Below are 22,949 nucleotides of genomic sequence, written 5' to 3' on the forward strand. Positions count from 1 at the left end.
CCTAAATGCGCGAGCTTACCTAAATGCGCGAGCTTACCTAAATGCGCGAGCTTACCTAAATGCGCGAGCTTACCTAAATGCGCGAGCTTACCTAAATGCGCGAGCGCCAAGTAGGCGGCGGCGGTGGCGGAGGCGGCGGCGTCGAAGTGGTGCGAGTGGGGCATCTATGGTGCGAGCTTACCTAAATGCGCGTGCGCCGAGTAGCGGCAGCGCCAAGATGGTGCCGGGTAGTGCATCTATGGTGCGAGCTTACCTAAATGAGCGAGTGTCAAGTAAGGGGCGGCGGCGCCAAGATGGTGCGAGGTGGTGCATCTATGGTGCGAGCTTACCTAAATGCGCGAGCTTACCTAAATGCGCGAGCTTACCTAAATGCGCGAGCTTACCTAAATGCGCGAGCTTACCTAAATGCACGAGCTCACCTAAATGCGCGAGCTTACCTAAATGCGCGAACTTACCTAAATGCGCGAGCTTATCTAAATGCGCGAGCTTACCTAAATGCGCGAGCTTACCTAAATGCGCGAGCTTACCTAAATGCGCGAGCTTACCTAAATGCGCGAGCTTACCTAAATGCGCGAGCTTACCTAAATGCGCCAGCGCCGAGTATGCAGCCGCGGTGGCGGAGGCGGCGGCGTCGAGATGATGCGAGTGGTGGTGCGAGTGGTGCATCTATGGTGCGAGCTCACCTAAATGCGCGTGCGCCGAGTAGGCAGCCACGTCGAAGTGGTGCATCTATGGTGCAAGCTTACCTAAATGCGCGAGCGCCGAGTAAGCAGCGGCGGTGGCAGAGGCAGCCGCGTCGAGGTGGTGCGAGTGGTGGTGCGAGTGGCGTAGTGCAGCCATGTGCGCCGGCGACGTCGGCAGCGACGGCCGCGACTTGCCTGGCGAGGGGGACCCTGGAAAACAGAACTAGTTAGTCTTCTTGAACAAGTGGTTAGAACTAGTCTTCTTTTGTTGTAGGTGTATGATGTAAATAATGACTGAGCGGGGGACACAGTTCTACTTACGTCTTCTTCATAAATATGCCGTCGGAAGAAGTATTATATTCTGTGTGGGATCTAGGTAATTAGTAGCTATGAGCTTGTGCCCGTAGCTGCTGATTGGGTTTCAGTGGAGGCTAAAATAAAGGTCCTGGCTATACAGGACTTGCAGTGATGGAGAAGAGAGGTGGGATTAGTCCCGTTGTTGATCACTAGCTAAAATAGCCCAGGGATAATATCCCATTATATTATAATGTGTCAGCAGTTTGCATAACTAACGAATGAAGTCATGTTGCCAACTGGTGAGCGCTGAAAGGTCACGAGGTGTGGACCACAGGATGAGTCGTCTAGCAGCCCTAGCTAGTTGAATCCAAATGCGGTAGTCCTCTTTAATTTTGGACCTCATAAATATTCGTTGAAAAATTGGTGCCTTAGAAGGTCAGTCTCAAATGAAATGAGAAAAGGCGTAGAGGAAGAAAAATATTCGTTGAAAATCTTATTAACGACATTATCTTCAGCTAAAAAAAGACCCGAGGAAATTCGGATTCATTAACCGCTTCTACGGCTCGGCTGTCCTGGAAGTCCTATGATTGATGACAATAATGATGTAAATGTTGCTGATAATAAAGATGATAAGGAAAGTGAGGATGATGATAATGATGATGACTATAACTCACCTAGATACGCGTGCGGTGACGTAGTATGGTTGCTGTGCGTGGGCGAGTGGTTCGAGTAGGGCGGCGACAACGACGCGCCCAGCGCGCCGCCGCCGTACGACTGGTGCAGCGTCTGACCCGTCTGTGGAAGATAATCTTCATTAGTACGACCTTATGACAAGCTGTTAGGGTTCAAATTATGGTGGCAATGTATGCGACAAACCCTCATAATGGGTTGCCTTGAGAATCATCAAAAAGTCATGACAATTATTTTTAAAAGACGCTTATAAACGTCCCTGTATTAACCCTACCTCTGCTTTAAGACAAAATAATATAGGTCTGTGCTGAGAAGAAACAGTGTAACAAACTCAGTCACACAGTAGTCAGTGACTATAGAGATACATAATATTCGCATGCAGTAGACATAGTTCGCTCACGGGATCAGCCATTTAGCTACCTTAGCTGACAGTACTTTTTTTTTTCAATTGACATTGAAAAAAGTACATTGACCAATCGCATGCAATAGTCATAGAATGACTGAATGAGCTAATAGGCTCCCTTGACACAGTCCTCAGTTCCTCATACTTAACTAGGCGCCTGCTACTTTAGACACGAGCTGAATTGGCTGCCATTTCAAGAGTTAAGTTCACACTCTCATAATTATAGAGTGTAGAGGTCACTGGCTATTCACGAGATAAGGTACAGTGTCCACTGTCCATACATAAAATACACATTTGCAAGCAGATCGCTCATGAGATCAGCTTTCTTGACTGCTAATACATAGAGCTCACACCCCCATGCAAAATCTACCGATTGCTCATATGAAAATCCACCTTAACCACCTGTTTATAAGACACACACTCCCATGCAGTAATGACAGTTCGCTTACGGGATATTCTACCTTGACACAGTCCTCATAACTAGGCTCAGCTGATGCCTTACATACGACCTACTTTAATTGCCATCAAATAGAGCACATAGTCGCATGCAGTAATTGCAGATCACTTAAACGATATTCACCTTATCACCCTAGACATAAGACACACACTCCCATGCAGTAATGTTTGTTCGCTTACGGGATATGCTACCTTGACACAGTCCTCATAGCTGGGCGGCTGCTTGTGCTGCACGAGCTGCTCCATGCCTGCGAACTGCGCCATCGTGTTCGAGTACAGCGACGTCGCGTCGTACGGCGACGGCAAGTCCTGCAAACACTTCGGACCGTTAGCATGGCTATGGAAGTCGTTAACGTCGTAAGTGGTAAAAGTCATAAGTCGTAAAAGCCGTAAGTCATAAAAGTTGTAAGTTATAAAAGTCACAATTTAGTACCAAATAAATATTTTTTCTTCCTTTAAAAGATGTACGTCATAAAAGTTGTAAGTTATAAAAGTCACAAGTCGTAAAAGACGTAAGTCATAAAAGTTGTAAGTTATAAAAGTCACAAGTCGTAAAAGACGTAAGTCATAAAAGTTGTAAGTTATAAAAGTCACAAGTTGTAAAAGACGTAAGTCATAAAAGTTGTAAGTTATAAAAGTCACAAGTTGTAAAAGACGTAAGTCATAAAAGTTGTAAGTTATAAAAGTCACAAGTTGTAAAAGACGTAAGTCATAAAAGTTGTAAGTTATAAAAGTCACAAGTTGTAAAAGACGTAAGTCATAAAAGTTGTAAGTTATAAAAGTCACAAGTTGTAAAAGACGTAAGTCATAAAAGTTGTAAGTTATAAAAGTCACAAGTTGTAAAAGACGTAAGTCATAAAAGTTGTAAGTTATAAAAGTCACAAGTTGTAAAAGACGTAAGTCATAAAAGTTGTAAGTTATAAAAGTCACAAGTTGTAAAAGACGTAAGTCATAAAAGTTGTAAGTTATAAAAGTCACAAGTTGTAAAAGACGTAAGTCATAAAAGTTGTAAGTTATAAAAGTCACAAGTTGTAAAAGACGTAAGTCATAAAAGTTGTAAGTTATAAAAGTCACAAGTTGTAAAAGACGTAAGTCATAAAAGTTGTAAGTTATAAAAGTCACAAGTTGTAAAAGACGTAAGTCATAAAAGTTGTAATTTATAAAAGTCACAAGTCGTACTAAAAGACGTAAGTCATAAAAGTTGTAAGTTATAAAAGTCACAAGTTGTAAAAGACGTAAGTCGTAAAAGCGGTAAGTTATAAAATAATTTTGTTTCATTAGTACACAATAAAAGATACAATATTCTTCTTTAAAAGATACAATAATATTAGGCGTTTGTTACCTGTAAATTTTGGAGCGGTGATTCAACTGGACTGAGGCTAGAGCCCAGGCTCTCAACGCTCTGTGGCACTTCTTGCGCCACTTTCTTGTTATTCTTTTTTACACTCGGCTTCCTGTAGCAATGAACACAGTGTTTAATTATTATTTTTTTGTAATCAAATGCTCACGAACCAAATTTTAAGAACAGTAATTTTTCCCCAAACCAAATATGACAAATGATGATACAAGGAATTAAACACCTTTCCACAAGTTCTACATTATTGAGAATTTGGGACCCTGTTGGAATGTCTCGATGACATTCATGTATGTTGTACATCTATGTTATGTTGCAAGTTATTATTATATCTCCGTTACACATCTATGTCCGTTCCATCATAAATTTTTCATATACACACGTGTCTACCAACTTCTCCATTGTAGGAGAATTTTGGGCATCACATTGCGATAGATTTCAATTTTTCGGGAATTCTTAAACTCGCCGTCTGATCTGCATAAATGCTGCAAGAAACCAGACACAACCATTTCCAAGTCAATCAGAAACCTCTTTCTGAAGTTGGGCAACTTCAGGGGTGAAGAAGATTTTCTTGAGTCTATCGAGACCTGGTGGGATTACTATGGTAACTCACCATGTGATCTGAATAAAACGCAATATATTCCTTAAATTTCCATATTGTCAGATATAGATATTTGGGTCAGATTTGCATGTGCTGCACGAAATCAGAGACAATTATTTTTCCATGAGGCGTCCATAAACCTGAAATTATTGTGAAACTTTCTGGACCTTGTGTGATATTATCATGGCAAACCACAGTCTGGTTGCCGTATAGTTTCTTGGGAATCTGTCCGTCTAGTGAGGAGTGTAGGCCAAAATTTGCCTCGTATAAAAAAGAGTTTGTTGATGATGATAAACTCACCGTCTGATCTGCGTGTGCTGCAGATTGTTGTTGTCGTAGAGCTGGTCCTGTGGGCTGTCGGGCCCGGCTTTGGCGCGCGCCTTCTTGGGCTTGCCTTTAGCCGCGGAGCTGATCACAGTGGGCTGGCTGATCAGCTGCGGGTGTGGGTTTGGAGACGCTGTGGAGGAATATGGTGGTTAGTATGGTTTTTTATGTAGTAGATGCTAAAAGCAGTAGTTATTACGTGAATGTTCATTTTAACGTATGTAGATGATATTATTGTGTAATTGGCTTACGTCGCAAACCATGTTTTTTTTTTATGTGACAGGAGGCAAACGAGCAGACGGATCACCTGATGGTAAGTGATTACCCTCGCCTATAGACACCCGCAGACCAGGGCGTTACAAGTGCGTTGCCGGCCTTTAAGGTAAAGATAATTATGCTCTCCTCTTGAAAGCTTGCAGGTCGTATTATTATGATTGTAATAGGTGAAAGCATTTTTAGAATTGGAGATCCTTCAACATGTGGCAAGACGCTCAAATTCACTCTTAGGCTGCGCATTATAAAATGTTGGAAAAGTGCACGCACATGCGACCTTTGGAAAACCACTATAGCCTTTTGGAGAAAGTGAAAAGCGATACTGGCATGAAGCGCACGTTTCGAAATAGAATAGAAAAAAAATATAGACGTTAAATAAACTCTATTCATCATGGCCATAATTTCAGCCAGAGTCCAATGGACGTCAGCCTCCCAAGCCATCCAGCTCCCTTCAGCTATCTTCTTGAATCTTCCATTTGGCCCCAGTGTGTCCTAGTTGACATGATGATGACTGATACTCACGCATAAGGTGATGATGCTGCGGCGGTGGCCTGGGACAATGCTCGTCCAGCAGCCTGACGATGTCGTCATGCATCCTTTCTTGAGCCACGTCTCTGGGCAGTCGGTCCATGTGGTCCGTGATCTCTCGGTTGGCCATCGCGTCGAGCAGTGCCCGACAGGCCCCGTAGGAGCCCTCGCGAGCCCCAAGGAATAGTGGAGTCTCGTCCTGTGGGATTAGTTTAATTAATTACACGGCCAAAGTTACATAAAATGTGAACATGGAATTTGCATTTAACAATGTATTACCAGTAGGTACCTATCTTATTTATCGTTAGCATACTTTGACTAAAGTGTTAAGTTTGTGAAAGTATGGCGTGAGAGTAAAAATATTGGCTCTAACTCTACATGAGATACGATAACATTTTGACAGTGCGAACATGAACATATTTTTTGTGGGATATAAGGTATTTTGTGAAGCACAGCATTTTCTCATCACAATTTGCAACACGTGAAAAAGTTTTCTAAGCAGTCGGCAAGTCGTTTAAGTATCTGCTGAACATTAATAGTAAAACCGAAAAGTTTTAGTAAATCCAAAGCCACCGACGTGTTCTGCGATGCTGATACCTTGCCAACCTGTGCATCAAGGTTAGTGCCGTGCATCAAGAGCACCATTTTTGTCGAGCAATTAATAGTTCACGTAGAAACTGACACTAGTAAATCCGAAACCCCTGAACTGAAGTTCTGAACTAACCTTATCATCCTGCGCGTCCCGGTTGGCACCGTGCATCAGTAACACGTTGACTGCGTCCACATTGTTGACGGCGGCGGCCCAGTGCAGCGCCGTCTTGCCGCTGTTGTCTGCTGCGTTTATATCCGCGTCCGCGTTGATCAGGTCCTCCACCATGCCCTCTATGGCTAGCCTGTGTTGAAGAAGTTGATAGATAAGTTATACAGCTAAGATATTTACAGCCGCACTTAATGCTTAATTTTTGGTATGTTGCTGCAGAGAGATATAATAAAGGACACAGAGTAAAACCTTGTGACACTCCAAGTCAAACGAACAGTTTCATAAAATAATTATACAAAAACATGTATTTTTACAAATGCTAGAGAACTGAAAGGCGGATTGTTTTTGACATTTTTTGGTTGGATTCTAGCGTCACTGTATTGTTATTTTAACGTAACTTCTTACAATAATTACTATGGTCGATAGCTTCTCTAAGATCTTCACCATTTAAAATCATAATATGGATTTCCAGAATGTAAATCCTGTTAGGGCTTCACGTCCAATGAGACCCAATTAGTAAAGGCCAAGTTGGGTCTAATTGGATGTTAATTATTCCTCAGTAAGTACTGGAAGACTCCCATGGGATTCGGCAGCGACCGCCGCGTGAAGCGGCGTGCGACCGGTATTGTCTTGAGAGTTCGCATCAGACAGATTTTCTGGGGTAATGTTATCTAAGATTGGACAAGGATCTTACCTAGCAGCCAGTATGAGCGGCGTGGTGCCGTCATGCATGCGAGCGTTGAGGTTCGTGGCCCTATTCCTCAGTAATATCTGGAAGACTCCCATAGCATCGGCCGCGACCGCCGCGTGCGACCGGTATTGTCTTGAGAGTTCGTATCACACAGTTTTGACCAGGGCAATGCTATTACTAAAATTGGACAAGGATCTTACCTGGCAGCCAGTATGAGCGGCGTGGTGCCGTCATGCATGCGAGCGTTGAGGTTCGTGGCCCTATTCCTCAGTAATATCTGGAAGACTCCCATAGCATCGGCCGCGACCGCCGCGTGAAGCGGCGTGCGACCGGTATTGTCTTGAGAGTTCGCATCTGCTCCTGCGTCGAGGAGACGCTTGGCTGCGTCCGCTCGGGCGTATCTGGAAGAAAAATGATAATGTATTTTTTTGCTTTTGCTTGAGATTTCGTCCACGTAGACTTCGATAAAAAGTAGAACCAATTATACTAGCTTCATTTATTGCGTGAATAAGCACTTAAAAGACATCAATTCACCCTTATTTCAATTTATAATAATTTTATTTGGTCTGTTCTAGTTCTGGGAACCCATTTCCTAATATCACAGTGACAAGTTATGGTCTATTATGATCCTATATTAAAATGTTCGCCTCACAGTAGGACAAAGTGTAATATCGGGGACGGAGATATTTGTAAGATGTGCGTTTCCAGGCGTTTGTCACATTTGCAAATCATCATAGATATACATAGGAAGGGTAAACGTTCTACGACCTCATAAAAGTAGTGGAAGGCGCTGGAAGCAGACCGCTACCACCCCAGTCACTATAGGCGATCATTGGAAGGCCTATGTTTAGCAGCAACTGCACTCAGAAGATTTAATTACAACGCCACTCTTGTGGCGGAGTTTTAGGCTGACACTATGTTGGTTTGTTGTCGACACGATAAGAAGAAGAAATTTAGAAGGGGATGTCCTCTATGGCTCAAATGATAATGACGAAACATTTTGCTCGATCTACGATACTCGGGTGGATTATTCATTCTTCAGCAACAATCTATCTAACACTTACCTAGCAGCAAGGTGTAGGCTAGTCTCCCCAGTCTTGTCCATAGCAGCGTTCAGCTGAGCGCCCTGAGCTACCAGCTCGCTTATGATGTGAGCTGTCTGCTCATCTTCAGCATCAGATCCTGTGTCCAGGCCTCCTCCTCTGACGGCAGCTACCATGAGAGGCGTCATGCCAAGAGGACCTCGGGCGTCTACGTCTACGTGGCCGTCATGCTGTAAAGAGAAAAATTGTTTTAAATGGAGGTTACATTTTTAACAAAGATAATTATGATGTTAACATACATATTAGGGCGAATCGATACCTCCTAACCCGTGATGATTTGACAAACATAATTTTTAGCTTTCTGTGTCGAATCACACATAAAACTCATTTATTTTTGGCTTTTCAAAAGCACTTTTACACGTCCCAATATTACTAACCCTACCACTACCACACATTTTGGTGCAACAGAAAAAACTAGCTCCAATTACAATCTTATTTGTAGCTAATGTTTCTTGATGTGCCGTCGTACTAGCCAGTTGTTATTAAAAACCCCTCATTTAAGAATATTCGAAGGTAATCTACAATCTACCTAGTGTACTACTGATACTGCAACATTTTTGCAATACCTATATGAGTGTGTATTGCAAAAATGTTGCAGTATCTAAGATCAGTTACACATTATTAGAATAAAACCATAAAATACTCACGATAGCCGGTGGCGTCATCATGCTAGGAGGCACTCTGATGTCCGCGGCATCCAAATGCTGCTGCGTCCAGACCCTTGAATCGTGTCCCGCTTCCTCATAATCCGTTATCGCCGTGTGGTCCGACGCGTATCCTCCAGGAGCCCCATTCGCGTCTCCAGGACCTCTAGCCCTCTTAGCTCTTGGAGGAGCGCCACCATCGTCATCGTCATCCGACCAGTGAGGAGGTCCCATATGACCCCCATTGATATCCACATCTATGCACCCAATCGACCCCTTATTCAAATTCCTCATCTCTTGCCCATCAGGACCACGCCTTCTTGATCTGCGTCTTGAAGAAGAATTGTTGATGAATCCTTCAGGGAACCATGTTATACCAGCAGCGCGCTTTCTTTGCGCTGTGACTAGAACTCCCATAAGCAAGCCAGCTAACAAAACTAGTATGACGCCGATGAAGACGTATTTGGAGTTGGTTTGTATGTCTTCCCCATCTGCTGGTGTATTTACACCCTTAACTTGAAATATAGGAAAGTCTGAAGACAAGGAGTGCTTAGAAGCCGTAGCTGCTAAGAACTCAGCCGCTTCGCTGGCAGAGAAGAAGCATTCGGATCCGGTCGTCATTGTACACTTTCTGTTGTCGATCTCCAAGTAGACATGGACTCCGGACTGTGCTCTTTCAGTGAGAATGATCTGGTGTTTCTTGCCGAACTCGGTGTTTTGAAGACCGACGTCTTTGAGCCCGTTCCATTGGTATACCATGTCGTTGCCAAGATGATCCTTTTTGATCCGCACAGTGGTTCGCAGCTGATGTCCCAAATCTCGCAAGAAAGCCACAGAGGTCTCTTTGAATGTTCTTACGTCCATCAAAAGGATAACAGACATGACCCCTTCAGCTAACTCTGGTGGTTCATTTTCACAATCGAGACCATCCCAATTACACTCGGCGTTGTTGCAACCATAGTCACAGTGCCCGTTCGCGTAGTGTTTCTGACAGTAAGCGTCGTATATAGGGTTGCATCTTTGGAGAGATTTCTCGCAGTCCCTTCCGTCGAACAAGCAAGCTTGAGTGTTGCAGACTTCGTTACACTCCCCATTCATGAAGACCTCCCAACACTTTATAGGAGCTGTGCAATTCGCCCAAGGGTTGATGCCAAGGGAGCAGTCGTTGCCATCGAAGCCGCAAGCAAAGGTGTTACATTCTTCGTCGCATCGGTGGTCGCCTTGCTTTTCTTTGCAACCGCGTTTTACGCACTGTTCTCTTTGGAACGCCAGATCTAACTCCTGAAGGTTCAGCGAAGGGTTCTTGCCGTTGCCATAAACTCCTGATACAGGACTTCCGTAGCCACCTCGTGCGTGAGGATCGTGAATGTCACAGTTCTTACCAGTCCATTGGCGGGGGCAGTAGCATAAATAATCGCCAGGATTGTCGATGCATCTCGCTTCAGGATGCTTACAAGGACCGCTCAGACATTCATTCATGGAATCAATTTCACAGTTGATTCCTGACAACCCTGAAGGACAATCGCAGACGTAGTCACCTATCTCCGACGTGCGACAGTATCCTCCGTTCTGACACGGATTTGAGTCACAAGCGTATCCCGAATATTCGCAGTTCTTCCCGTAGAATCCTTCGCTGCAAAGACATTCATGTCCTCCTTGAACAGCTGTGCATATACCTCCGTTTTGACAAGGGGAATTGGCGCAGAAGTTAACTTTGGCATCGCAGTGCCTTCCCATGTACCCTGGCTTACAATTACAGTGGTAATCGTTGACTAGTTGCACGCAGTCTTGTGTGCCAGGGGACAAGCAGGGATTCGAGAGACACTCGTTAATGTCTCCCTCGCATCTCGGGCCTACAAAACCAGGTGGACATTTGCACTCGAAGCCTCCTACTTTATCGATGCACGTCCCGTTGTTATGGCAGGCGTCTTGTTTGCAGTCGTTGACGTTGATTTCGCAGATTTTGCCTAGAGTTCCGAATGGGCAGGAGCAGGAGAAGTTATTGATGAGATCGTGACACGTGCCGCCATTTTGGCACGGGTTCGGTAGGCAGTCGTTGACGTTGAGTTCGCAGTTTTGTCCTTGGAACCCTTTGGCGCACTGGCATTGGTAAGTGCCTACTAGGTCTTTGCAGACGGCCCCGTTCTGGCAGGGGGCGGAGTCACACTCGTTGATTTCCTTCTGGCAGTAGGATCCGGTATATCCTTCGAGGCAATGGCAGTAGTGGGAGTTGCCAATGTCATCGCAAGAGCCGTTGTTGCAGAGTTGTTTTAGTTTTACGCCTAGAAAAAGAACATTGTGTCAGATACTATTTCCTTTAGAAGGTAAAAGATAGACCTATTTCTATCTAGATAGTAAATCTTACCTTTTCTTATAGCTGCGTCCTTACATGACACCATTTCGACATCGCATAGCTTCCCAGACCAACCCGGGGCGCAAGTGCAAGTGTACTGAGGCCCTTTCTGGGAACACGTGGCTCCATTCTCGCAAGGGTTGTTTTCGCACCTGGAAAAATAGTAAACGTTAGTTACACAATAAGATGTAAATGTTGTATTAACCCTTAACCAGGCTCAAAAAAAAGTCATTGGTTTTCTACCATAAAATATCTTCAGAGCATAAAGTTCTAATTGATGTGGGCTCTATCGCCCCCAGAGCCTAGTCAAGGGTTAAGGTCTTAAGATCCTGAAAAACTGAGAAGCAATCATTTGAAGTCATTCAAGGTTTTAATAAAAATAAGTGTAGGTACTAAAACTTTCTGGGTATCATACTCAGAGCATTGTCACTTTAACAAGCGGTAATAACTAAATGCCTGGACCTTGTAGAAGGGCAGGTGCAGAAGGTCCAAGTTGCAAAATGTCCCGGTCGCAAAATATCCAGATCGCAAAATCTGGACATTTTGCGATCCTGGACCTTGAGGTGCACTCAAGAATCCTGAAATGGAGACCAACTATCATGATCAGAAAAGTAAAAAGTAAGTAAACAATAACTTACCAATCAACATAAGCCTCGCAGTGCTTCCCGGTGTACCCATAGGGACAGTGGCAGGTGTAGTACGTGACATGGTCGTGACACGTGGCGCCGTGGTCGCACGGCGAGCTATCGCACATGTTGATACGGAACTGGCAGTTGGAACCCGTATACCTGTGAGGAAGTGACATGGAATAAGGTCACCAGATTTAAGGATACTTGAATCAGTCAGATCGACTAGTTAGCGAATAATTACTACTTAATGGAATACAAAACTGTAGCCTTAGCTTAATGGAATAAATATTATCACGGCGCGTATCTTAGATACGCGCCGTGATAATATTTATCGACGTCAAAATGTATGGGCAAAAATGAATAAAATCGATAAAATGGCGTGATTACCGCCTATCGCGGCGCGCATCTTAGGCCTACTGGTAACGTCCCGTTCCCGGTTTAAATCGGTAGAAACAGGATATAAGTCAAGTAGCTGATTGACTAAAATGAAACCGTTCGCTGTGTTCACAAACATTAGTTTATTGCTCTGATAATTGCTACGGATCAATAGTTATAATGCTGAAACTAGTAGATAAAATAGACCAACAAGTTAAAGAGCTGGGTCAACTCGTGAAAAAGTTACCTAAGCGGGCAGGAGCAATTGTAAGCGTTACCAGCGTTACCTTTATAAAATAGGCCAACTAGTCAAAAAAACGGACTGACTAGTTAAAGTAGCGGATCAACTAGTAGACTTACCCTGGCGGGCAGGAGCAGTTGTACGAGTTGATGCCGTCGATGCAGGTCCCGCCGTTCATGCAACTAGAGTCGGTGCAGTCTTCGTCGTTCGTCTGGCAGTTGATTCCGGAGAAGCCGAGCGGGCAGGTGCATGTGTATGAGGCCACGTACTGAGGTGGATCAACTAGTGGACTTACCTTGACGAGTAGGAACAATGTACTGAAGTGGTTTAACTAGTAGACTTACCCTGGCGGGTAGGAGGAGCAACATACTGAAGTGGATCAACTAAACTTACCCTGGCGGGCAGGAGCAATGTACTGAAGTGGATCAACTAGACTTACCCTGGCGGGCAGGAGCAGTTGTACGAGTTGATGCCACGTATTGAAGTGGGTCAACTAGTGGACTTACCCTGGCGGGCAGGAGCAGTTGTACGAGTTAATGCCATCGATGCAGGTCCCGCCGTTCATGCAGCTAGAGTCGGTGCAGTCTTCGTCGTTGGTCTGGCAGTTGATTCCGGAGAAGCCAAGCAGGCAGTTGCATGTGTATGAGGCCACGTACTGAAGTGGATCAACTAGTGAACTTACCCTAGCGGGCAGGAGCAGTGGTACGAGTTGATGCCACGTAGTGAAGTGGGTCAACTAGTGGACTTACCCTGGCGGGTAGGAGCAACATACTGAAGTGGATCAACTAGACTTACCTTGGCGGGTAGGAGCAACATACTGAAGTGGATCAGCTAAACTTACCCTGGCGGGCAGGAGCAATGTACTGATATGGTTCAACTAGTGAACTTACACTGGCGAGCAGGAGCAGTTGTACGAGTTGATGCTACGTATTGAAGTGGGTCAACTAGTGGACTTACCCTGGCGGGCAGGAACAACGTACTGACTTTGGTTAACTAGTGGACTTACCCTGGCGGGCAGGAGCAGTTGTACGAGTTGATGCCACGTATTGAAGTGGGTCAACTAGTGGACTTACCCTGGCGGGTAGGAGCAACATACTGAAGTCGATCAACTAAACTTACCTTGGGGGGCAGGAGCAATGTACTGAAGTGGATCAACTAAACTTACCCTGGCGGGCAGGAGCAGTTGTACGAGTTGATGCCACGTATTGAACTTTATTGAAGTGGGTCAACTAGTGGACTTACCCTGGCGGGCAGGAACAACTTACTGACGTTGGTTAACTAGTGGACTTACCCTGGCGGGCAGGAGCAGTTGTACGAGTTGATGCCGTCGATGCAGGTCCCGCCGTTCATGCAACTAGAGTCGGTGCAGTCTTCGTCGTTCGTCTGGCAGTTGATTCCGGAGAAGCCGAGCGGGCAGGTGCATGTGTATGAGGCCACATACTGAGGTGGTTCAACTAGTGGACTTACCTTGGCGGGTAGGAGCAAAGTACTGAAATGGGTCAACTAGTGAACTTACCCTGGCGGGCAGGAGCAATGTACTTAAGTGGGTCAACTAGTGGACTTACCCTGGAAGGTAGGAGCAAAGTATTGAAGTAGGTCAACTAGTGAACTTACTCTGGCGGGCAGGAAAAACGTACTGACGTTGGTTAACTAGTGGACTTACCCTGGCGGGCAGGAACAACGTACTGACGTTGGTTAACTAGTGGACTTACCCTGGCGGACAGGAGCAGTTGTACGAGTTGATGCCACGTACTGAAGTGGGCCAACAAGTGGACTTACCCTGGCGGGTAGGAGCAACATACTGAAGTGGATCAACTAGACTTACCTTGGCGGGTAGGAGCAACATACTGAAATGGATCAACTAAACTTACCCTGGCGGGCAGGAGCAATGTTCTGAAGTGGATCAACTAGACTTACCCTGGCGGGCAGGAGCAGTTGTACGAGTTGATTCCATCGATGCAGGTCCCGCCGTTCATGCAACTGGAGTCGGTGCAGTCTTCGTCGTTCGTCTGGCAGTTGATTCCGGAGAAGCCGAGCGGGCAGGTGCATGTGTATGAGGCCACGTACTGGAATTATAATAAATTGTTAAGATGTTGAAGTTAAAGCAACTATTTGTTCTTATTGGTCTTCATTTTGTCTTAATCTTTGGACGTAATCAAAGGTATGATACTCGGGTTTACGTCACGTTAGATGTAAAATTGGGCAACCTAAGCGTTTCAAATATAGGTTTTCATCGAAACTCAGACCAACTCTGGTGTCACAATCGTGCCACCAAGCTCTGACTCATGTGAACGTAGGGTAGAGATTCGTAGAATTAGGTAGGATAGACTGATCAGTTTTGGCAAATAAAAACCCAAATCCTTGATGTTCAGTTGTACGACTTCCAGACTCCTTTGTGTTGTGTTAGAAGTGGGATCACCAGAATAGTCCAGTTAAAACACGTGTCGGATTTGAACTACTGACCCCCGAAACCGAATTGGTAATCCGACACTAACACCGTTTGGCTATTGTCACTCAAATTTTTCGATCTTTATTTACTTTAGCTCTTCAAGCGCATTAGGTATCTAGACACAAATGTATGGTGGTAATACGTAGATATTCAATAGAAATTAATTGTTACGCGGTCTTATGCAACCGCTTGGGTTTTGATGGACTAGCTGGTGTCAGTCACCTGGTTGCAAGTAGCTCCGTTCATGCAGGGCCGGGACTGACACTCGTCTATATCCACTTCGCAGTGCTTTCCCGCGAAGCCGCTTGCGCACACGCAGTTGTAGTCGCCGATACTGTCGAGACACGTCGCGCCGTTCTGGCAGGGGACTGTGGGGAAACACAGAGGAGTGAGAAATAAATAGATAAAATTGTTGTTGGCAGAGGAAGAAAACAAACGATTCGATTTTATTATGGGCAGGGACTGACAAATAAGTGGTTGGGTAATATTGAGAATCAAATGGTAGTATATTTGGCAGGAGACTGAGAAAAAACGGTTACTTATTATTATTGACAGGGGGACTGAAAAACAAATTTACCTGGAATTACGCAAATAAAGAAATTTGATTTGATTTGATTTGAATGGTTGGCTACTTTGACAGGGGACTGAAAAACAAACGGTTGTGTATTATTATTGGCAGGGGACACAATCTGTAATTTATTTACACGAGGCGCTCTGATCTGAACCACTGTACAATAGCAAGTACTTACACGAAGCGCAATCGTCCGTATTGATAGCGCAGTCTTTGCCCTCGTATCCTCTAGCGCACAGACACGCGTAAGAGCCTTCAGTATTGATGCAGGTAGCTTCATTGTGGCAGGGGGCGCTGACGGCGCACTCGTCCACGTCTCGCTCGCATAAGGCCCCGGTCCAGCCCACTGGGCATTGGCAGGTGAACTCGGCGTACGAAGCTTCAGCGACGCAGCGGCCTCCGTGGCGACATCTGGGAAAGAAATGGCCGATTAGAAAATTTGGTTTAACATTTCCTAGATTGAGCACCACATTGACAGAGACGTGGTTTCTATTCGGAACCCTCTTTCTCCTATTTTTATTGATTTTATTATATATATTATTTTATTGATTTTGCGGCATAAATGGCTGACTTACCTCTCCCCAAGTTGTCCAGATAGATTGAGAAGGTCTGATATTGGGTTTTTCTCCCTATGTCCCCTTTTACGACATCCACGGAGGACTGGGGGTGGTTTTATTCAACCCTAGCGGAACCACACGGCGGTTCACGGCGGCATACGGATAGACAAAACGACTTATTGGTTGGGCATGCAGTGATTCAACGTGTTCTTGCAGTTTCTTCAGGAGTGTGGTGGTGCAGTGGTTCCCGTTGACGAGGGCTCTTACTACATCTAAATACCACCATGGTGACTATAGAAGAGGCCATAATTCTGAGTTTAATTGGTCACTGCAGGAATACCACTCTCTTCAAGTTCCCAGAGGCAAATGGAGGATCCGTCCTACTTCACGCTGACCAGACTCCGGAGTGGAGTGGCGCGCACATATTCTTCTAACCATAGAGACTACAGAGGTCATAGACACAATCGATTTACTGGTTAGGCAATCATGGCCACCTAAACCTGCCATAGACTTACTGGTTGGGCATGCAAGGATCCAGTGTGTTCTCGCAGTTTCTTCCAGAGTGTGGTGGTGCGCAGACGCAGCGGTACCCGTTGACGAGGTCGATGCACGAGCCACCGTGTAAACACGGATTGCCCGCGCAGTCGTCGATGTTCGTCTCGCAGTTTACTCCTGGAATGGATTGAAGTTATAAGATTTTTAATGGCTTATAAAAGCGATTTTTAAACGTCCAGAAATAGAGAAAAAATCTTGGATATTTACACGTCATCTAAGTAGTCCCAAACTATGTACTTATTATGATACTTTATAAATTACATACAACCGGTGATGTATTGTAAATCTAGTCCGATATAGTCTAAAAGCACGGAAACGTCATCCAGGGCGGCGGCGAATAGTTTAAAATCAAGGTCTCTTAACTCACCGTCCGCTGGAATATATCTGCTTTCGAGTTTTGATTCTGGAAGCGGACTGACCATGGTGACTATTTCGTATAAGCACATGCCTGTGTCAATTGATTTGAAAGCATATTCCACGTCAATAATCTCCAGATATAACAGCTGATTAAATTCATCAGTCTACATTTAATTAATATTGTTAATCAGATCCCACTTACCCGTGAATCCAAGCACGCAATCACATTTATACGCGTTGAGTCGGTCGTGGCACGTGCCGCCATGTTGGCACGGGTTAGAGCTGCATTCGTCGATGTCCCGCTCACAGCGTTGCCCTGTGGAAGGATTTTGTTATTATTGCAGGAGTTTACAGTGGTCGAGCGAGCAATGTTCGTTCGCGAGCAAATAAAAGTGGCCAGCATATTTCATTATCTTCAACAACTTCGAACTACGGGGTCTAATACTGTAACCATTGTCTTCTGAATATATTACGATGTCATTTTATATTAGTCCACTTATGATCTCTCCACTTCACTATCGAGGCTTATTGCAGACTAGATCTTAGAAAACTTACAAGATTTTAAACTGTCATTGTTTTAAATAAAAATCTCTCCACTGTGTAACTAAATACTGTCGGGATGATAATGGAATACATTAAGGAAACACAGTTTGCCATCCTTTTTAACAATAACGGGACTATTCCCACTTCAACTCATCTCCCAACGCCAGGATCTACAGCTTGACCGCCAATAAAAACCCAACCAGTGAAGGTCAAGTTTGTCCCGGGGGAAAGTTAACTGTCATTGGATCAGAACAACATAGGAGTTCGAAGTTAAAAAAAAAGAGAATCAATCCAAAATACCTATATCCTTAGAAAATACATACCTCCATATCCAGGCAAGCAGTGGCAGATGAACTGGTTGACTCCATCCTCACAGCTGCCGCCATTGATGCAGGGGTTCGAAGCACACTCGTTCACGTCGGACAGGCATCTGTGTGGAAAAATAGAGGATTAAAATAAGGTCTTTTGGTAACAAAGACGATAAAAAAACATAACCATTATTTAGGCACAGTCGGGTAAAAAGCATAATAGAATAAAGTCAAAGAAAATGTTAACTGGAATTGGATAGTGACGGGTGGACTGATAAGTAACTTGATTTGTTTGTATTTTTTGAGAAAGAATTTTTTTTTTGATGGCCCGGTAAGATATTGTTTTAAAATAGTCCGGTCAATATGTGACACCGACAGATTTTCGCAATATTGCATAGGTTACTGCAATTTTTCATAAATTTTAGAGACTGACAAATTGGCGCGGGACTGACAACTTGCTACTGAAGTCATCTTACGCGAAGACAACACCATTCAAAGTCACTTTCACCTGGAATTCCACACCGAAGTGTCAAACTAGACTGTCAACAAAATCGCCTTTGCATAATCCCACTGGAATAAAAAAACAAGATGCTAACGCACCTAGCATCGTAATACCCTCTGGGACACTCGCAGCGGAAGCCGTTGATGCGGTCGATGCATTTGCCGCCGTTCGCGCACGGATTCGGCAAACATTCGTTGATGTTCGTCTCGCAGTGCTGGCCCGTGAAGCCAGGGATGCATTCGCAGGTGTACCTGCAGATGTGTGCTGGTTAGGACCTGGCATTATTGGCTAAAGTATGCCCGTTGTTACAGGTGAGCGACAAACGCGACAATGCGACATGATGAGACGTCGTTTAAGTCTAAGCGCAGACCACCCACTTTTAGTGGGCCGATAGTTAGGTCGGGCTGTTAATCAGTACGTACATGCATAAAAGTGACCGCGTTGAGTGCGTTGCATTACACCGATTTGGTATCGGCCGATTCTTCATACAAATTGGAATCGGTCCCAACTATCGGCCAATCAAAAGTCGATGGTCTGCGCCTAGCCTAAAGGTGAGTAATAGACTACTAGAGCATTTCTATGTAGTGTAACGTTCTTACGAATGGTACTAATACAGGTAAAATTTATGATGTCTGGTTCGTAAAAAGGTGACCCTAACATTGATACTAGAACAGAGCGGCTCGTTGTTCTGTTATAAGTAAAAGCTCTACTCTATCCTGACCTTTATTTCGCGTTCTGTCGCTCAACTAGCACAACGGATAAGTAGCACTCTACTACCGGTAAACCTACTCAGTTGGTCTATGCTTATGGTTTTTAGTGGTCTATTGTACTCTAGTGTGGAGATGATGGCCTTGTTCGCATTACTTATTCGAGTAATTTACTCGAGGGGAGAGTAGTTTGCTAGCTATTGTTGGTTGTTGGTATTAAAAAAGAATTTGCCTTTGAAATTTCTCTAAGTTCATTTCATTAATGGTATTGAAAACGGTAAACGCTGACTTCGCATGTGTTTTGGACTGTAAAACTATAAGAAATAAACTACAAACTGCTTACATTAGCAAATTTCAAAAAGCTTTGTCAAATGATTTTGTCCAAACACAATCCATGCTTTGAAATAAAAATTCAATTTGAAACACATGCGATCCAATTTAGAAAATAACTTACTCAAAGTAATTATTGCTGCATGAAAGAAAGAAAATTGATAATTAGGTAAATTATTGAAACAAAATAAATCATGCAACTTTTAAAACCTACATATAATTTATTCATTTTACTTTATCATAAGTTTGCCAAAATATTATTAAAACTCCACATATCCATTGCTACTGCAATACATATCTGTCACTCAAGTGATGGATGTAAAGACAATCGAACGTTTCATACAAAAACTATGATAAATGTAGAGTTGTAAAATTTAGTAATGGCATAAGAAAAAACACTTACCTATTGATGCCGTCGACGCAAGTAGCTCCGTTTCTGCAGGGATTCGAATAGCACTCATTCACGTTGATTTCACAGTTCCTGCCAGAAGTACCGGGCTTGCAGCGACACTGGTAGCCGTCGATCAAGTCCTCGCAATGGCCTAAAAAATTCAAATATTAGTATTTATAAAACAAATAAAAAACATACTTACATACAACATAATTTATAATGTAGGTTATAAAAAACTACGAATCCAAAGTAAAAAAATAATATTATGTCTCCACTCTACCACGGTAATACTATCTATACAGTATTCCAACTCGGCCATATTTTTTAAATAAATGTCAACCGTCGCGCGGTACGTCACAGTATGACAACATGCGATAGGGCTGCCCACCTACAGTACCCAGTTTAATTACATCTGCCTACTTAGAATTTCTATCTAGTTTTGTGATTGTATTTTTTTATTTAGTTAGACAAACAAAATACTTTGTGAATGGAATAAGTTAAAAATGTGTGTTGTTTTGTGATTAGTAGATTTAATTTATTTAAAACTACTTAAATAATTTTGAAACTTTAATAATCATAATGATCTGTGTAATTTCGGGCGAGCAAAGTCGTGGGCAAAAGCTGGTTTAATACAATATAATTTTCATTTCAAATCAAACTGACTGAAAATGAAAATTTGACTAGTTTTTGACCAATTTGACCGTAAATGACTGTCAGTCAAATTCAATCAATTTTGTCATTTTTAACACTTGGCCACCGACGTCCATTCGGCACATTCGCGACACCCCCGACTTTTGCATACCGAGCGCATACCGAGATTTGAATTACGAAAGAAAATTCTCGTGTCGTATGTTTATATGAAGTTACAATACTGTATGATATTATAACCGTGACTCTACGTATTATCTCGTAATGGAATAAAAACAAAATAACATCGCGCCTAAAGAATAATAAAAACAGTGGCCAGTAACAAAAATGAAGAAGTTCGAATACCTATTAGGTATTTGTAATGGAACACAGTCACCAATTTGTTGGAAAAAAACAAAACAGGTTTTTATTGTATGCTTATCATTGTGATTGTAGTGGCCAGTACCTTTTCCTAATCCTAAGAATACGAGTAAATTGCTTGAAACATTTCCTCATTTTTTTTGCCTAAATTGAAGCAAAACTTCTAAAGTGGCGAATGGATAGACATACAATCATAACAGTAGAAATTAAGATCTAAATGGGACAATGGGTGCCAAGTTCTGAAGATTTGACTTGGCTAGTTATAAGAGTTGATATGCATTATTGTAGTCAACGAAATCTTTATTATTATTCGTTACTGTTAATAAACATATTGTAAGGTCCAACTCGTATTTTCTTCTTGCTGTCAAAGCCAAGTCCTCTTATCTTATTACCGTTTTAGCCGCAATAAATTTCACATTTCTGTTTCAAAACTTATAAACTACCTCCAAACTGGCACGGATTGCTCTCGCACTCGTTGATCTGGGTCTGGCAGACCCGACCGGTGTAGCCTGGATGGCAGTTGCAGGTGAAACTGTTGTCTCCATCGATGCACTCGCCGCGATGACATGGGGCAGAGAGGCAATCGTTGATGTTCGTCTCGCATGACATGCCTGGAAATAAAGATAAGTTAATGGTTTTAGAATACGTTAGTTAATAAGTAAGATAAAATTAGATTGTGACACACATATGCTCTCATATAGATTTTAGAATTATCCTTGGTTTAAGGAGGTTGAACTCATTCATTGAAAGGTCATGATGATTTGAAAAGTTTATTGCGGGAACCTTAGGTTTAATAATTTACTAGATAATTATTATAAAGTAGAAATTGATTGTGAGTCAGTTAAAAGCTATTGACCATCATTTAACGACCAACCTCACACTCTTCATTAAACCTTAATTCCGTATGTTTGGTGCAAGACTAGTATTCTGTGGGTGAAAATTAACTGTGAATCAAATTAATTTGGGAATAATAATATGATCCTACTTTTCTACTACTTTTTTATACTTTTTTATATTTTTAAACCGGCAGACAGTGGTGACTGAGTTTGTTGCGGCGCTTCTTCTCAGCACTTGCCAAATGTTTGTCTCGAAGCGCTGGTAGGGCAAAAAAAGAATGCGACATGTATAGGCTTCTTAAGAGCATTTGACGATTTGCAAGTACTAATTTAGTTAGTCTAAACAAATAAAGAAAATTTTGATTTTGATTTTTTGATCCTCAATGAAGGTGGTCGCTTTCTCCCATCATCATTTACAAGCGACATCTGATTCAATCTTCATATTCGGTGATAACTTACCGGTGTACCCTGGGGGACACTCGCAAGTGTATCCGGCGATGGAGTCATGGCACGTGCCACCGTTCCGGCAGGGACTGGATGCGCAGTCGTCAATGTTGACCTGACAGCGAGCTCCCGTGAACCTGATGGCAAAAATACAATGAGACACAATCATCAAGAGAAGTGCAAAAATCCAGGTGGAAATAGTATAAATAAGTAACGGCATCGGATATTTGAATATGAGACACTACCACCAAAAGAAGTGGTAAAAGTCAAGATGCCTAATAGCCTAGCGACATCGGACGGCCGATTCAAATTACTAGGGTCACTAGTTTGATCTGCCGGACTATTGTGGTGGAGTATTGAAGGGGTTAACGAGAATATTAGCATGTAGGTAATATTATGTGCACAAAATACTCGTAGGTACTCAAAACTGACAAATTAATACTCAATCCTTTATTGCTTAGCCATTAGCACATGCACATAGCAAAAACTGAATTGGCATAATTTAGGTGATTTTATCGCTAGAATGCGATCTCTGCCAAACGAACAGCCTAGACAAAGGATAGTTACTAAGATGCTAATACTCATTTCTTTAAAAGTCAGCAAGATCTGAAAGGGCCTTCTAAAAATATTATAGCGGATGATGAAAGATGACGCTAAACTTAAATCGGTAACTTTGAAAAAGAAGATAGAAAATAAGATAGCAGACGATGATGCTAAACTTAAGTCAGTTACTTCTAGGAAGAAGACAGAAGTTAATGATGCTGTATATCACTTACCCGATCACACAGGTGCACCGGAACGCGTTGATCATGTCGTGGCACACTCCTCCGTTGAGGCATGGGTTGTTGGCGCACTCGTCGATCTCCACCTCGCACTGGGTGCCCGTGAAGCCTGGAATGATGGAGACACAATTAAAATAAACAAAAGGGAAATAACTTTGGTAGAATTTAAAATTTTAGAACAAAGAGACGATGGGAAGATGTTGG

At 43.2% G+C, this 22,949-nt stretch overlaps 1 protein-coding gene across 7 annotated transcripts in view; it reads right to left on the reverse strand.

Annotated features, from left to right (window-relative positions):
- The window catches only part of N (neurogenic locus Notch protein), a 155,196-nt gene that overhangs the window by 4,260 nt on the left and 127,987 nt on the right, over window positions 1–22,949 (reverse strand). For 2 of the 7 annotated variants that reach the window (XM_028302458.1, XM_028302463.1), the window contains 23 exons: window positions 22,740–22,854; window positions 21,979–22,100; window positions 21,127–21,294; window positions 19,688–19,826; window positions 18,346–18,498; window positions 17,761–17,867; window positions 17,097–17,210; window positions 16,498–16,654; window positions 15,604–15,836; window positions 15,077–15,222; window positions 12,525–12,673; window positions 11,799–11,948; window positions 11,173–11,312; window positions 8,811–11,089; window positions 8,125–8,333; window positions 7,261–7,461; window positions 6,334–6,502; window positions 5,604–5,808; window positions 4,785–4,941; window positions 3,872–3,983; window positions 2,710–2,847; window positions 1,655–1,775; window positions 747–893 (listed from right to left, as the gene is read on the reverse strand). In XM_028302458.1, the coding sequence (XP_028158259.1) occupies window positions 747–893; window positions 1,655–1,775; window positions 2,710–2,847; window positions 3,872–3,983; window positions 4,785–4,941; window positions 5,604–5,808; window positions 6,334–6,502; window positions 7,261–7,461; window positions 8,125–8,333; window positions 8,811–11,089; window positions 11,173–11,312; window positions 11,799–11,948; window positions 12,525–12,673; window positions 15,077–15,222; window positions 15,604–15,836; window positions 16,498–16,654; window positions 17,097–17,210; window positions 17,761–17,867; window positions 18,346–18,498; window positions 19,688–19,826; window positions 21,127–21,294; window positions 21,979–22,100; window positions 22,740–22,854 (5,631 nt within the window). Of the gene's footprint in view, window positions 1–746; window positions 894–1,654; window positions 1,776–2,709; window positions 2,848–3,871; window positions 3,984–4,784; window positions 4,942–5,603; window positions 5,809–6,333; window positions 6,503–7,260; window positions 7,462–8,124; window positions 8,334–8,810; window positions 11,090–11,172; window positions 11,313–11,798; window positions 11,949–12,524; window positions 12,674–14,322; window positions 14,472–15,076; window positions 15,223–15,603; window positions 15,837–16,497; window positions 16,655–17,096; window positions 17,211–17,760; window positions 17,868–18,345; window positions 18,499–19,687; window positions 19,827–21,126; window positions 21,295–21,978; window positions 22,101–22,739; window positions 22,855–22,949 lie in introns of all 7 variants that reach the window. The other 5 variants (XM_028302461.1, XM_028302462.1, XM_028302457.1 and 2 more) reach the window with 5 other exon arrangements.

The sequence above is a fragment of the Ostrinia furnacalis genome, unplaced genomic scaffold (genome assembly GCF_004193835.3).
Source record: "Ostrinia furnacalis isolate ACB-3 unplaced genomic scaffold, ASM419383v2 OfSCF1126, whole genome shotgun sequence".
Classification (NCBI taxonomy): Eukaryota; Metazoa; Arthropoda; class Insecta; order Lepidoptera; family Crambidae; genus Ostrinia; species Ostrinia furnacalis.